The sequence below is a fragment of the Protomyctophum parallelum genome (assembly GCF_964188405.1).
Source record: "Protomyctophum parallelum genome assembly, chromosome: 4".
NCBI lineage: Eukaryota > Metazoa > Chordata > Actinopteri > Myctophiformes > Myctophidae > Protomyctophum > Protomyctophum parallelum.
Window position 1 is genome coordinate 56,569,750 of NC_139700.1, and position 17,500 is coordinate 56,587,249.

The 17,500-nt window shown below is 43.9% G+C and overlaps 2 protein-coding genes across 2 annotated transcripts in view; both read right to left on the reverse strand.

Annotated features, from left to right (window-relative positions):
• LOC310857294 (unconventional myosin-Va-like) overlaps positions 1-12,219 on the reverse strand; it is a gene marked incomplete at both ends in the record, with an annotated part of 16,342 nt that extends 4,123 nt beyond the window's left edge. The window contains 3 exons of the mRNA XM_083762906.1: positions 1-142; positions 3,425-3,620; positions 12,111-12,219. The exon at positions 1-142 is cut by the window's left edge and continues 33 nt beyond it. Of these exons, the coding sequence (XP_083619032.1) occupies positions 1-142; positions 3,425-3,620; positions 12,111-12,219 (447 nt within the window). The remainder of the gene's footprint in view (positions 143-3,424; positions 3,621-12,110) is intronic.
• Positions 12,220-12,471: 252 nt separating this feature from the next.
• LOC310857296 (unconventional myosin-Va-like) overlaps positions 12,472-17,500 on the reverse strand; it is a gene marked incomplete at its 3' end in the record, with an annotated part of 109,748 nt that continues 104,719 nt past the window's right edge. The window contains exons 37-40 of the mRNA XM_083762909.1: positions 14,201-14,290; positions 13,960-14,110; positions 13,819-13,836; positions 12,472-12,494 (exon numbers count right to left, since the gene is read on the reverse strand). Of these exons, the coding sequence (XP_083619035.1) occupies positions 12,472-12,494; positions 13,819-13,836; positions 13,960-14,110; positions 14,201-14,290 (282 nt within the window). The remainder of the gene's footprint in view (positions 12,495-13,818; positions 13,837-13,959; positions 14,111-14,200; positions 14,291-17,500) is intronic.

Below are 17,500 nucleotides of genomic sequence, written 5' to 3' on the forward strand. Positions count from 1 at the left end.
CACGGCCACAGCGTCCTCCTCTGTGATCTTCTTGGCCTGAAGCAGCTGAGCCGCCTGAACCAAACCCTCTAGAGTCTGACGGGCCGCGCTGGAGACCAGACCGCGCTCTGACAGCCACTCCTCCAGCTGGAGGACGTTGTACCTGGAAAACAACACCGTTAAAACACTTCTAGAGTCTGACGGGCCGCGCTGGAGACCAGGCCGCGCTCTGACAGCCACTCCTCCAGCTGGAGGACGTTGTACCTGGAAAACAACACCGTTAAAACACTTCTCTAGAGTCTGACGGGCCGCGCTGGAGACCAGACCGCGCTCTGACAGCCACTCCTCCAGCTGGAGGACGTTGTACCTGGAAAACAACACCGTTAAAACACTTCTAGAGTCTGACGGGCCGCGCTGGAGACCAGGCCGCGCTCTGACAGCCACTCCTCCAGCTGGAGGACGTTGTACCTGGAAAACAACACCGTTAAAACACTTCTAGAGTCTGACGGGCCGCGCTGGAGACCAGACCGCGCTCTGAGAGCCACTCCTCCAGCTGGAGGACGTTGTACCTGGAAAACAACACCGTTAAAACACTTCTAGAGTCTGACGCGCCGCGCTGGAGACCAGACCGCGCTCTGACAGCCACTCCTCCAGCTGGAGGACGTTGTACCTGGAAAACAACACCGTTAAAACACTTCTAGAGTCTGACGGGCCGCGCTGGAGACCAGGCCGCGCTCTGACAGCCACTCCTCCAGCTGGAGGACGTTGTACCTGGAAAACAACACCGTTAAAACACTCCTCTACACCGTTAACATGTTAAAACACTCCTCTAGCTGTTAAAACACTCCTCTACACCGTTAACATGTTAAAACACTCCTCTAGCTGCAGGACGTTGTACCTGGAAAACAACACCGTTAAAACACTTCTAGAGTCTGACGGGCCGCGCTGGAGACCAGACCGCGCTCTGACAGCCACTCCTCCAGCTGGAGGACGTTGTACCTGGAAAACAACACCGTTAAAACACTTCTAGAGTCTGACGGGCCGCGCTGGAGACCAGACCGCGCTCTGAGAGCCACTCCTCCAGCTGGAGGACGTTGTACCTGGAAAACAACACCGTTAAAACACTCCTCTACACCGTTAACATGTTAAAACACTCCTCTAGCTGTTAAAACACTCCTCTACACCGTTAACATGTTAAAACACTCCTCTAGCTGCAGGACGTTGTACCTGGAAAACAACACCGTTAAAACACTTCTAGAGTCTGACGGGCCGCGCTGGAGACCAGACCGCGCTCTGACAGCCACTCCTCCAGCTGGAGGACGTTGTACCTGGAAAACAACACCGTTAAAACACTTCTAGAGTCTGACGGGCCGCGCTGGAGACCAGACCGCGCTCTGACAGCCACTCCTCCAGCTGGAGGACGTTGTACCTGGAAAACAACACCGTTAAAACACTTCTCTAGAGTCTGACGGGCCGCGCTGGAGACCAGACCGCGCTCTGACAGCCACTCCTCCAGCTGGAGGACGTTGTACCTGGAAAACAACACCGTTAAAACACTCCTCTACACCGTTAAAACACTCCTCTACACCGTTAACATGTTAGAACACTCCTCTAGCTGTTAAAACACTCCTCTAGCTGCAGGACGTTGTACCTGGAAAACAACACCGTTAAAACACTCCTCTACACCGTTAACATGTTAAAACACTCCTCCAGCTGCAGCACGTTGTACCTGGAAAACAACACCGTTAAAACACTCCTCTACACCGTTAAAACACTCCTCTACACCGTTAACATGTTAGAACACTCCTCTAGCTGTTAAAACACTCCTCTAGCTGCAGGACGTTGTACCTGGAAAACAACACCGTTAAAACACTCCTCTACACCGTTAACATGTTAGAACACTCCTCTAGCTGTTAAAACACTCCTCTAGCTGCAGGACGTTGTACCTGGAAAACAACACCGTTAAAACACTCCTCTACACCGTTAACATGTTAAAACACTCCTCTAGCTGTTAAAACACTCCTCTAGCTGCAGGACGTTGTACCTGGAAAACAACAGACAATATTGTCTTTATCATAACATTAAAAACTAGAACTGCACTCTGTCGAGTGCATACTTGCTTGTTGCACACTAGTAGGCCATGAATGGCCAACTAGTGCGCAAGCAGAGCGTGCAAGTACTTTCGACCGCTGTAAACTGTCAAATCTCAGTATCTCTGTGAAGGAACGTTTGAAATGTCTAATTATTAGGTGTATACCTTCTCTGTCTAGAATAAAGCTTTATGATTTACTGTTTGGACACTACCATTGTTTTTATACACTCCAGAAACATAATGTCGTGATGAATACGTAAGTGACGACGTTGGATGGTGATGTCAATCAGTGCCTCCCAACACTAAAACATATCGTCATTACGTCACCATCGAAAACCAATTACACTCTTGCATTGGGTCCTTTAATCCACATCTTTATTACCTCATCATTGAGAGCTGTATATGTAATCTGTAAGTTGATTAGCGGTATACTGTGGTTACTTTGCACCGTACGCACCGTCCCAGCCAACCCGCCACTTTTGATGCGTATGCACCGTCCCAGCAAATTGTGCCTGATATGGCAGTGGTGCCAGATTACATACATGTATACACAGGAGCATTACCTTTAATCCTCCCAACACTAAAACATATCGTCATTACGTCACCATCGAAAACCAATTACACTCTGGCATTGGGTCCTTTAATCCACATATTTCTTACGTCATCATTGAGAGCTAGTTATACATATACACACCATGTAATCTGGTCCCAGCAATTTAGGCACAATTTGCTGGGACGGTGCATACGGACCGGGTGAAACTATTACTTGCGCGCTCTGCTTGCACAAGTAATGATAACACTAATATTGATGAGAAGGCCGGTGATGGCCTGCAGAATAATACAATAGAGACTAATAAAGTGAAGCTTCAGTACTTGATCTGCAGGCCCAGCTAATAACAATAACAATAACAAACAGCAGCTAAAATCATCGGCAGCACAGAATTACCCAGTCTCCATAACACCACTCGTTGTATGAAAAAAGCCCACAACATCATGGAAGACACCAGCCATCCCTCAAATACCCTGTTCAAACCACTCCCTTCCAAAGAACGCTACCAGAGCATCAAATCTCGTACCACCCGTCTCAGTAACAGTTTTTACCCCCAGGCAGTCAGGCTGCTGAACAGCTGACCTTGAACTGTATTGCACTGTTTTGTCACTTTTTCTGTTTTTTGTCTTTTTCTTGCACTATAGATGTTTGTTCTGTTCCTGTGTATGTAAGACTGAGTGCTCTGAGCAAAATAAATTTCATTGTATTTATACTGTATCTATACACATGACAAATAAACCTGAACCTGAACCTGATAACAATAACAAATAAATAATAATAATAATAATAGTAATAATAGTAACTTGATCTGCAGGCCGGTGTTCCAGCAGCACAGGTCCTTCCTCAGCAGAAGGTGGTTGAGGCTGACGGCAGAGATCAGGTAGAACATCTGCCTGGTGACCTGGTGGAGAAGGTCCTCCTGGAGGCCGTGGCTCTGCATGGTGGTCTGGAGACCGCTGAGGTGGGCCAGGAGACTGTCCATGGTGAGGGGAGGGCCACCTGGAATAATGATAATAATACCATGGTGAGGGGAGGGCCACCTGTAATAATATAATAATACCATGGTGAGGGGAGGGCCTCCTGGAATAATATAATAATACCATGGTGAGGGGAGGGCCACCTGTAATAATATAATAATACCATGGTGAGGGGAGGGCCTCCTGGAATAATATAATAATACCATGGTGAGGGGAGGGCCACCTGTAATAATATAATAATACCATGGTGAGGGGAGGGCCACCTGTAATAATATAATAATACCATGGTGAGGGGAGGGCCTCCTGTAATAATATAATAATACCATAGTGAGGGGAGGGCCACCTGGAATAATATAATAATACCATGGTGAGGGGAGGGCCTCCTGTAATAATATAATAATACCATAGTGAGGGGAGGGCCTCCTGTAATAATATAATAATACCATGGTGAGGGGAGGGCCTCCTGTAATAATATAATAATACCATGGTGAGGGGAGGGCCACCTGTAATAATATAATAATACCATGGTGAGGGGAGGGCCTCCTGTAATAATATAATAATACCATGGTGAGGGGAGGGCCTCCTGTAATAATATAATAATACCATGGTGAGGGGAGGGCCACCTGTAATAATATAATAATACCATGGTGAGGGGAGGGCCTCCTGTAATAATATAATAATACCATAGTGAGGGGAGGGCCTCCTGTAATAATATAATAATACCATGGTGAGGGGAGGGCCTCCTGTAATAATATAATAATACCATAGTGAGGGGAGGGCCTCCTGTAATAATATAATAATACCATGGTGAGGGGAGGGCCTCCTGTAATAATATAATAATACCATGGTGAGGGGAGGGCCTCCTGTAATAATATAATAATACCATGGTGAGGGGAGGGCCTCCTGTAATAATATAATAATACCATGGTGAGGGGAGGGCCTCCTGTAATAATATAATAATACCATGGTGAGGGGAGGGCCACCTGTAATAATATAATAATACCATGGTGAGGGGAGGGCCTCCTGTAATAATATAATAATACCATAGTGAGGGGAGGGCCACCTGGAATAATATAATAATACCATGGTGAGGGGAGGGCCTCCTGTAATAATATAATAATACCATAGTGAGGGGAGGGCCTCCTGTAATAATATAATAATACCATGGTGAGGGGAGGGCCTCCTGTAATAATATAATAATACCATGGTGAGGGGAGGGCCACCTGTAATAATATAATAATACCATGGTGAGGGGAGGGCCTCCTGTAATAATATAATAATACCATGGTGAGGGGAGGGCCTCCTGTAATAATATAATAATACCATGGTGAGGGGAGGGCCACCTGTAATAATATAATAATACCATGGTGAGGGGAGGGCCTCCTGTAATAATATAATAATACCATGGTGAGGGGAGGGCCACCTGGAATAATATAATAATACCATGGTGAGGGGAGGGCCTCCTGTAATAATATAATAATACCATGGTGAGGGGAGGGCCACCTGTAATAATATAATAATACCATGGTGAGGGGAGGGCCTCCTGTAATAATATAATAATACCATGGTGAGGGGAGGGCCTCCTGTAATAATATAATAATACCATGGTGAGGGGAGGGCCACCTGTAATAATATAATAATACCATGGTGAGGGGAGGGCCTCCTGTAATAATATAATAATACCATGGTGAGGGGAGGGCCTCCTGTAATAATATAATAATACCATGGTGAGGGGAGGGCCACCTGTAATAATATAATAATACCATGGTGAGGGGAGGGCCTCCTGTAATAATATAATAATACCATGGTGAGGGGAGGGCCACCTGTAATAATATAATAATACCATGGTGAGGGGAGGGCCTCCTGTAATAATATAATAATACCATGGTGAGGGGAGGGCCACCTGTAATAATATAATAATACCATGGTGAGGGGAGGGCCACCTGTAATAATATAATAATACCATAGTGAGGGGAGGGCCTCCTGTAATAATATAATAATACCATGGTGAGGGGGGGGGCCTCCTGTAATAATATAATAATACCATGGTGAGGGGAGGGCCACCTGTAATAATATAATAATACCATGGTGAGGGGAGGGCCTCCTGTAATAATATAATAATACCATGGTGAGGGGAGGGCCTCCTGTAATAATATAATAATACCATGGTGAGGGGAGGGCCTCCTGTAATAATATAATAATACCATGGTGAGGGGAGGGCCTCCTGTAATAATATAATAATACCATGGTGAGGGGAGGGCCTCCTGTAATAATATAATAATACCATAGTGAGGGGAGGGCCTCCTGTAATAATATAATAATACCATGGTGAGGGGGGGGGCCTCCTGTAATAATATAATAATACCATGGTGAGGGGAGGGCCTCCTGGAATAATATAATAATACCATGGTGAGGGGAGGGCCACCTGTAATAATATAATAATACCATGGTGAGGGGAGGGCCTCCTGTAATAATATAATAATACCATGGTGAGGGGAGGGCCACCTGTAATAATATAATAATACCATGGTGAGGGGAGGGCCTCCTGTAATAATATAATAATACCATGGTGAGGGGAGGGCCACCTGGAATAATATAATAATACCATGGTGAGGGGAGGGCCACCTGTAATAATATAATAATACCATGGTGAGGGGAGGGCCTCCTGTAATAATATAATAATACCATAGTGAGGGGAGGGCCACCTGTAATAATATAATAATACCATGGTGAGGGGAGGGCCTCCTGTAATAATATAATAATACCATAGTGAGGGGAGGGCCACCTGTAATAATATAATAATACCATGGTGAGGGGAGGGCCACCTGTAATAATATAATAATACCATGGTGAGGGGAGGGCCTCCTGTAATAATATAATAATACCATAGTGAGGGGAGGGCCACCTGTAATAATATAATAATACCATAGTGAGGGGAGGGCCTCCTGTAATAATATAATAATACCATAGTGAGGGGAGGGCCTCCTGTAATAATATAATAATACCATGGTGAGGGGAGGGCCTCCTGTAATAATATAATAATACCATGGTGAGGGGAGGGCCTCCTGTAATAATATAATAATACCATGGTGAGGGGAGGGCCTCCTGTAATAATATAATAATACCATGGTGAGGGGAGGGCCTCCTGTAATAATATAATAATACCATGGTGAGGGGAGGGCCTCCTGTAATAATATAATAATACCATGGTGAGGGGAGGGCCTCCTGTAATAATATAATAATACCATGGTGAGGGGAGGGCCTCCTGTAATAATATAATAATACCATGGTGAGGGGAGGGCCTCCTGTAATAATATAATAATACCATGGTGAGGGGAGGGCCTCCTGTAATAATATAATAATACCATGGTGAGGGGAGGGCCTCCTGTAATAATATAATAATACCATGGTGAGGGGAGGGCCTCCTGGAATAATATAATAATACCATGGTGAGGGGAGGGCCTCCTGTAATAATATAATAATACCATGGTGAGGGGAGGGCCTCCTGTAATAATATAATAATACCATGGTGAGGGGAGGGCCTCCTGTAATAATATAATAATACCATGGTGAGGGGAGGGCCTCCTGTAATAATATAATAATACAATGGTGAGGGGAGGGCCTCCTGTAATAATATAATAATACCATGGTGAGGGGAGGGCCACCTGGAATAATATAATAATACCATGGTGAGGGGAGGGCCTCCTGTAATAATATAATAATACCATGGTGAGGGGAGGGCCTCCTGTAATAATATAATAATACCATAGTGAGGGGAGGGCCTCCTGTAATAATATAATAATACCATGGTGAGGGGAGGGCCTCCTGTAATAATATAATAATACCATGGTGAGGGGAGGGCCACCTGGAATAATATAATAATACCATGGTGAGGGGAGGGCCACCTGTAATAATATAATAATACCATAGTGAGGGGAGGGCCACCTGTAATAATATAATAATACCATAGTGAGGGGAGGGCCTCCTGTAATAATATAATAATACCATGGTGAGGGGAGGGCCTCCTGTAATAATATAATAATACCATGGTGAGGGGAGGGCCTCCTGTAATAATATAATAATACCATGGTGAGGGGAGGGCCTCCTGTAATAATATAATAATACCATGGTGAGGGGAGGGCCTCCTGTAATAATATAATAATACCATGGTGAGGGGAGGGCCTCCTGGAATAATATAATAATACCATGGTGAGGGGAGGGCCTCCTGTAATAATATAATAATACCATGGTGAGGGGAGGGCCTCCTGTAATAATATAATAATACCATAGTGAGGGGAGGGCCTCCTGGAATAATATAATAATACCATGGTGAGGGGAGGGCCTCCTGTAATAATATAATAATACCATGGTGAGGGGAGGGCCTCCTGTAATAATATAATAATACCATGGTGAGGGGAGGGCCTCCTGTAATAATATAATAATACCATGGTGAGGGGAGGGCCTCCTGGAATAATATAATAATACCATGGTGAGGGGAGGGCCTCCTGTAATAATATAATAATACCATGGTGAGGGGAGGGCCACCTGGAATAATATAATAATACCATGGTGAGGGGAGGGCCACCTGTAATAATATAATAATACCATGGTGAGGGGAGGGCCTCCTGGAATAATATAATAATACCATAGTGAGGGGAGGGCCTCCTGTAATAATATAATAATACCATGGTGAGGGGAGGGCCTCCTGTAATAATATAATAATACCATGGTGAGGGGAGGGCCACCTGTAATAATATAATAATACCATGGTGAGGGGAGGGCCTCCTGTAATAATATAATAATACCATGGTGAGGGGAGGGCCTCCTGTAATAATATAATAATACCATGGTGAGGGGAGGGCCTCCTGTAATAATATAATAATACCATGGTGAGGGGAGGGCCTCCTGTAATAATATAATAATACCATGGTGAGGGGAGGGCCTCCTGTAATAATATAATAATACCATGGTGAGGGGAGGGCCACCTGGAATAATATAATAATACCATGGTGAGGGGAGGGCCTCCTGTAATAATATAATAATACCATGGTGAGGGGAGGGCCTCCTGTAATAATATAATAATACCATGGTGAGGGGAGGGCCTCCTGTAATAATATAATAATACCATGGTGAGGGGAGGGCCTCCTGGAATAATATAATAATACCATGGTGAGGGGAGGGCCTCCTGTAATAATATAATAATACCATGGTGAGGGGAGGGCCTCCTGGAATAATATAATAATACCATGGTGAGGGGAGGGCCTCCTGTAATAATATAATAATACCATGGTGAGGGGAGGGCCTCCTGTAATAATATAATAATACCATGGTGAGGGGAGGGCCTCCTGGAATAATATAATAATACCATGGTGAGGGGAGGGCCTCCTGGAATAATATAATAATACCATGGTGAGGGGAGGGCCTCCTGTAATAATATAATAATACCATGGTGAGGGGAGGGCCTCCTGGAATAATATAATAATACCATGGTGAGGGGAGGGCCTCCTGTAATAATATAATAATACCATGGTGAGGGGAGGGCCTCCTGGAATAATGATATAATAATACCATGGTGAGGGGAGGGCCTCCTGTAATAATATAATAATACCATGGTGAGGGGAGGGCCTCCTGGAATAATATAATAATACCATGGTGAGGGGAGGGCCTCCTGGAATAATGATATAATAATACCATGGTGAGGGGAGGGCCTCCTGTAATAATATAATAATACCATGGTGAGGGGAGGGCCTCCTGTAATAATATAATAATACCATGGTGAGGGGAGGGCCTCCTGTAATAATATAATAATACCATGGTGAGGGGAGGGCCTCCTGTAATAATATAATAATACCATAGTGAGGGGAGGGCCTCCTGGAATAATATAATAATACCATGGTGAGGGGAGGGCCTCCTGTAATAATATAATAATACCATGGTGAGGGGAGGGCCTCCTGTAATAATATAATAATACCATGGTGAGGGGAGGGCCTCCTGTAATAATATAATAATACCATGGTGAGGGGAGGGCCTCCTGGAATAATATAATAATACCATGGTGAGGGGAGGGCCTCCTGTAATAATATAATAATACCATGGTGAGGGGAGGGCCTCCTGTAATAATATAATAATACCATGGTGAGGGGAGGGCCTCCTGTAATAATATAATAATACCATGGTGAGGGGAGGGCCTCCTGGAATAATATAATAATACCATGGTGAGGGGAGGGCCTCCTGTAATAATATAATAATACCATGGTGAGGGGAGGGCCTCCTGGAATAATATAATAATACCATGGTGAGGGGAGGGCCTCCTGTAATAATATAATAATACCATGGTGAGGGGAGGGCCTCCTGTAATAATATAATAATACCATGGTGAGGGGAGGGCCTCCTGGAATAATATAATAATACCATGGTGAGGGGAGGGCCTCCTGGAATAATATAATAATACCATGGTGAGGGGAGGGCCTCCTGTAATAATATAATAATACCATGGTGAGGGGAGGGCCTCCTGGAATAATATAATAATACCATGGTGAGGGGAGGGCCTCCTGTAATAATATAATAATACCATGGTGAGGGGAGGGCCTCCTGTAATAATATAATAATACCATAGTGAGGGGAGGGCCTCCTGGAATAATATAATAATACCATGGTGAGGGGAGGGCCTCCTGTAATAATATAATAATACCATGGTGAGGGGAGGGTCTCCTGTAATAATATAATAATACCATGGTGAGGGGAGGGCCTCCTGTAATAATATAATAATACCATGGTGAGGGGAGGGCCTCCTGTAATAATATAATAATACCATGGTGAGGGGAGGGCCACCTGTAATAATATAATAATACCATGGTGAGGGGAGGGCCACCTGTAATAATATAATAATACCATGGTGAGGGGAGGGCCACCTGTAATAATATAATAATACCATGGTGAGGGGAGGGCCACCTGTAATAATATAATAATACCATGGTGAGGGGAGGGCCTCCTGTAATAATATAATAATACCATGGTGAGGGGAGGGCCTCCTGGAATAATATAATAATACCATGGTGAGGGGAGGGCCACCTGTAATAATATAATAATACCATGGTGAGGGGAGGGCCACCTGTAATAATATAATAATACCATGGTGAGGGGAGGGCCACCTGTAATAATATAATAATACCATGGTGAGGGGAGGGCCTCCTGTAATAATATAATAATACCATGGTGAGGGGAGGGCCTCCTGTAATAATATAATAATACCATGGTGAGGGGAGGGCCTCCTGGAATAATATAATAATATTAATATGAGACTGCGTATGAGACCAAAATGAGAAAGCGAGAAATGAGAAAGCGAGAAATGAGAAAATGAGAAAGCGAGAAATGAGAAATGAGAAAGCGAGAAATTAAAAAAATGAGAAAGTGAGAAATGAGAGAGTGAGAAATGAGAAATGAGAAAGCGAGAAATGAGAAATGAGAAAATGAGAAAGCGAGAAATGAGAAAATGAGAAAGCGATAAATGAGAAATGAAAAAGCGAGAAATGAGAAATGGAAAAGCGAGAAATGAGAAAGCGAGAAATGAGAAAGCGAGAAATGGAAAAGCGAGAAATGAGAAAGCGAGAAATGAGAAATGGAAAAGCGAGAAAGCGAGAAATGAGAAATGGAAAAGCGAGAAAGCGAAAAATGAGAAATGGAAAAGCGAGAAAGCGAGAAATGAGAAAGCGAGAAATGGAAAAGCGAGAAATGAGAAATGGAAAAGCGAGAAAGCGAGAAAGCGAGAAATGAGAAAGCGAGAAATGGAAAAGCGAGAAATGAGAAAGCGAGAAATGAGAAAGCGAGAAATGAGAAAGCGAGAAATGAGAAAGCGAGAAATGGAAAAGCGAGAAATGAGAAATGAGAAATGAGAAAGCGAGAAATGAGAAAGCGAGAAATGGAAAAGCGAGAAATGAGAAATGAGAAAGCGAGAAATGAGAAAGCGAGAAATGAGAAAGCGAGAAATGAGAAAGCGAGAAATGGAAAAGCGAGAAATGAGAAAGCGAGAAATGAGAAAGCGAGAAATGAGAAAGCGAGAAATGAGAAAGCGAGAAATGAGAAAGCGAGAAATGGAAAAGCGAGAAATGAGAAATGAGAAATGAGAAAGCGAGAAATGAGAAAGCGAGAAATGAGAAAGCGAGAAATGGAAAAGCGAGAAATGGGAAATGAGAAATGGAAAAGCGAGAAATGAGAAAGCGAGAAATGGGAAATGAGAAATGAGAAAGCGAGAAATGAGAAAGCGAGAAATGAGAAATGAGAGAGTGAGAAATGAGAAATGAGAAAGCGAGAAATGAGATAGTGAGAAATGAGAAATGAGAAAGCGAGAATTGAGAAAGCGAGAAATGGATAAGCGAGAAATGAGAAATGAGAAATGAGAAAGCGAGAAATGATTAATGTAATGCACTGGTTACGTGCATTACACACACGCACACACGCACACACACACACACACACACGCAGACGCAGTTATGGTAGGATTCTAGATGCTGACCGTCTGCGTCTGCGTCTTGGTCTGGATGCGTTGTCTTCCTCTGGGAGGTGGAGTGGTGGACGTGAGGCTTGGACCCCATCAGGCCCTGGACCGCATCATGCTCCAACATACCGGACACTACACACACACACACACACACACGCACACGCACACGCACACACACACGCACACACACACACACACACACACACACACACACACACACACACACACACACACAGTCAGAGTGGACGAGAGGCTTGGATCCCAATATAGAGCGTCGCAGTCCCGCCCCCTTTCATGACGACGCCAGGCCCAGGAAATAGTTCCCAATGCATTTTCCCCTCATAGACATTTCAAAGCGTATTCATTTAAAGACCTTTTAAGCGTCGTACGAAGACAACTCTTTGTCGTGACAAATCATGACAAACACACACACAATATTTTGGACCAAACAAATAATTACAAAGAAGAAAAACAAACAAATAAAGTGTTGTAACCTGCCGACTTCGTCTTCTTTCTAATTATTTGTTCAGACCGAGTCATAACACTACGCACACAGCAGTTTGTCATTGTAACATCCGGTTCCGGATATTTGTCCCTTCAAAGTAAGTGTTAGGCGCGATAATAAAACCCTGGCAGTACGCTATTAATTAATGGTGTAAAGTGTTAAAAGAATAAAAGCTTATTGTTAAAGGTTTTATGACATTCATTTTCATTTATTTTTCTTTTTCTTTTTTCTTTTAGGTTTTATGACCTCAATTACACCCAAAAAACCTGAACTTTGAACATTCAGTGGATTTTCTGTGGTCTGAAGTTTTCTTTGGGGTTTGAAAGCCTTTTGAGCTACAATGAAAACAGGCAACACAGTGAAAACAGTGACATCTGCTGGCAAATCCCATTGACATATATGGGATTTGCAGGGTCTTACATCACTTACTGCCGGCAAATCAGAGCACCTGTTTGAGCCAGAAAACCCCAGATCACAGAAAATCTATACTGAATGTTAAAAGTTCATGTTTTTTGGGTGCAATTGAGATTAGAAAACCTAAAAAAAATAAGAACAATTCCAAAACCTTTTTTTTAATGTCACAATCCCTTTAAACTGTTTTGCATTTAATTTTTCTAAGATATTTTTGGGGTCTTTTCCCGCATTTATTTTGATAGTTTACAGTAAGCCGACAGGAAATGAAGGGAGGGAGAGAGATGGGGAGCTGGGACACGCAGCAAAAGGTCGCGGGGAATCAGGCTAGCCGAACCGCTAGGCTGGAGCCTGGCCACCATTTAGCCTTTCTGTCTGACAACATAGTCAACGAATCAGTCAAAGCGATGAGGACTTGTGGATCTACACCAGGGGTGGGCAACTGGCGGCCCGGGGGCCACATGCGGCCCCCACCATCACTTAATGCGGCCCTCAGGTTAATATCAGAATTCTAGTTAGCTGAATTCAGAAGTTATTGATTTCAGCTTATTACTAGTATTAGAATGTTATTGACTTTTTTTATGTCCAATGTATTTGTATTTGTTTCATAAAGTTAACATAACTACAACTAAATGCATTTGAAATTAAATAAAAAAAGGTTACTTTTCAGGATTCCAATTCGAAAATAGATTGTAGATCGGCAATTTTTGCTACAACAGTAATATGCAACGTGGCCCTCTGGAGTGAGAGTGGAAATATAGTGGCCCTCTCCAACGTCAAAGTTGCCCACCCCTGATCTACACTCACCGATGAGGACTTGTGGATCTAGTGAAGAGAAGAGAGTCCGCACACAAGTTTGCTCCGATGGTGTTTTCTTTTCATTCAAAACACCATAAATAAGACAACGTTTCGGCCGTGAACGGCCTTCATCAGGATCTATACACTCACCGATGAGGACTTGCAGATCTGTCTCCATGCAGGTGCAGAGCTGCTGGTAGAGGCGAGCGGCCAGGTCTGAAAACACCTGCTCGTATTCCGACAGCTCGAAGTTCAGGAGACAGTGTTCGTTCTGACGAGGACTGTTCTCCCTGTTGTACACCTGAGAGGCGGAGAGGGAGGGGTTAACTGTCTGTCTGTCTGTCTGTCTGTCTGTCTGTCTGCTGTACCGTGTGCTGACAGACAGTCCTACCTCTTTACCGCTGTACTGTTTGATGCAGTGCAGGAACCTGCAGGTGTTCGCCAGCCAGAAGGACATGGTCTCAAAGTCGTCTCCTTTTCTCTACAAAAAAAACATAAAACAACAACCGTTATTCATTCAGTCATCACCACCGAATGTCACGTCAGCAGGGGCGGCCTTAGGAATCTAGAGGCCCGTTTCAACTCCAAATATGAGGCCCCCATATATACCTATGACATCATTATTTTGTTGATACCGCCGTATATTGATACGAATAGTTTGACTGTTCAATATCACACGCAGCCATTACTCTCCACAATTAGCAACAACACCACCTCTCCTCATCCTGTCGTCCCTTCACAATTAAAGTGTCTCCCCTTTACCTCCCAATGCTGCACATTTTACCATGTTATTTACATACAATAGGTGTAACTTTACTACCTTAACATTAACATTCTGGGAGAGAGCAAGGCAGTGAGTGAGCGAGAGAGAGAGAGAGAGGTTGACTGAGGGGACTTCAGTGCACTGTACACTCTTGCTTCGTGTCCCAGGTTGGCTTGGTGTGGAATGTGCTAATTTGTCCCCTATATTCAAAGTCTTATTTCCATTGATTGTTGGCTGTGTTTAGCATGTATATGGCTGTGGAGTTTTGGTACAAAATCAAAACAACTTGTCTAATATTTTGGCATGTTTAAACCTCCAGGAAAATCCGTGTTGAGGTTCTTGATCCATTGTTTTTCATTAAAACGTCTTTGTCCTACTGTCCAGTTGGGATTGTGTTGAAGTCCAGGTATACTTTTAGAGCTTCAATGCCATGTGCCATGTAATGTTGAACAATCCTTGTAGTTGTCTTTTTTGCATTGTTAATATTGTATTTGTGTTGTCTCAGCCTTGCAGCTATTGTTTTACTCGTTTCTCCGACATATTGTAAGCCACATTTTTCACATGTGATTAAATAAACACAGTTGCTGGTGCTGGCTGTTATATGTTGTTTAATCTCCAACATGCGTTTTGTAGTTCTATTTTTAACTATTTGTTTGGGTTTGAAGTATTCTGGTCTCTGGCATGCTGGTGTGTTGATTCCTTTTAGCTTGCTGTGTACCAGATAAAATGGGAAATGGTGCATTTATATAGCGCCTTCATCCAAAGCGCTTTACATAGATTGTGCAATACATTCACACACACATTCATACACCGATTGCGGCGGAAGCCATGCAAGCTGCAGACCAGCACATCGGGAGCAATTTGGGGTTCAGTGTCTTTGCCCAAGGACACTTCGACATGTAGACAGGAGGAGCCGGGATTCGAACCGCCGACCCATGGATCATTGGATGACCTGCTCTACCTCTTGAGCCACAGTCGCCCTTAGGAGTTTTGTTTTTTCTGTAGGCCGAGTTTCGCGATTATTATTTTTTTGGCAGAAGGAGAAGGAAAAAAACGAACAATAACAATAAAGGACCAAGTCCTTTCAGGACTCCTTGGTCCTTTAAATAAAAAAAGATCATAGAAATAAATATACAATAAAGAGAGTTCCACCGTGTTCAGTTTGGAACATACAGACACAGGTTTGTGTTTCCACCGCATTGTGTTGGACGGAACAATTGTCATTGTTTGATGCCTAGCTGAATGGTTAGAGAGCCTGTCTGGAGAGAAGGAGTCTCCTGAGGTTTGAATCTCAGTAAGAGATGCTGAGAGGTGGCTCACCATCAGGTGGGATGAGATGTTGATCCATCATTTCTTGATCTTTCTGCTGTTCCTTCGTTTGGAATGTGGTCTCGGTTGTTATTGATGTTGTCGTCTGTTGTCGTTGGTTGCCATGGCTGCCAGTTCCCACCTGATGTCGTGTGGGAGTTCTGATTGGTCCAGAGCGTACTGAATGACTTCTAGCTTACATAACGTCTTAAGACAAGGACTCAAGTCTAAGATGAACAGCTCATCAGAGATAGTTTGATCTCCTTTTCTTCCTCCAAAGAAAATGATACGATCTCCCACAATGCAACAGCACATACCACACATTGGACATGGTCCTTTCCCCTTGGGCTCAACCTTCTTCCAGGAGAAGGTCTCTGGACTGAATTTCCACACATCATTGATTTTCTGGTTACCGTTCCAGCCACAAAATATGTACAGCTCTCCATTGTAGGTAAATGCTGAATGAGAACAGCGTCCTTCTGGTAGAAGTTGTGCAGAAGGTGTGTCCAGCCAGGCGTTAGTCTCTGTGTCAAACACTCTGATGCTGTTGTAGACCTCCTGGTCCCTATGGCCCCCAAATACAAACATCTTGGTACCAATGATGGTAGCAGAGTGACAGTGTGAAGCAGGAGGTGGAGTTCCTCTGGTGGTAATTAAAGTCCAGACCATTGTGCTGGTGTCCAACTTGTACATGTCATTAGTGTATCCATTCAGCTTGGTCTCTCCTCCATGGATAAACATGACCTTCTCCAACACACAGGCTGAGTGGTAGCTCCTCCCCTCTGGAACAGTCCCAGAAACCCTGGGTTGGAACCATCTGTGGGAGTCAACATCAAATGCATAAAGCACATTGCAGTAAGGCCTCCCTGCCCAGATATAGACTGTATCTTCAACCAACACAGCTGTGTGGCCGTAGCGTTTGGATGGAACCTCAAGGTGACCGTCTCCTCTTCCTGGTTCCACTGGAGGTAACTTCTTCCAGCATAAAGACACTGTGTTGAAGACATGGACATCCATCTGTTCCATGTTGTTGAAGGTAATTCCATAACAGCAGCCTCCAAAGGAATACAGTTTGTTCCTCACTGCTACAGCAGCATGATAGACTCGCTTTGGTCCTCCTGCTTTGGAAACGGTCCAAGACAACATTGCTCTCTCTGTCTGTCTGTCTGTCTGTCTGTCTCATTATCTTCTCTCTCTCGACGTCTACAGTCATTTTCAACACAGTGCATCATCTTATATCTTCTGGTGTGAAATCACACAAGACACAAACTGTTGCCATGCACGCCTTAACGACGCCAATTAGTGCAGCTGTTCTTCATCTGCACCCTTTGAACTCTATTGCTATATTTATTACTTCATTGCGGCTACCTTGGGGTCTATGGATATATGGGTCTATGGATCTATGGGTCTTCCACACGTATATCATAGTATAGTATATATGTATAGTTACTTGCGCAAGCAGAGCGCGCAAGTAATAGTTTTGCCCGGTCCGTATGCACCGTCCCAGCCAACCCGCCACTTTTGATGCGTATGCAAATAAAATAGTAAATTTGCCTGATCTGCTGGGACCAGATAACATACATGACCATATGTCTTACGTCATCATTGAGAGCTAGTCAT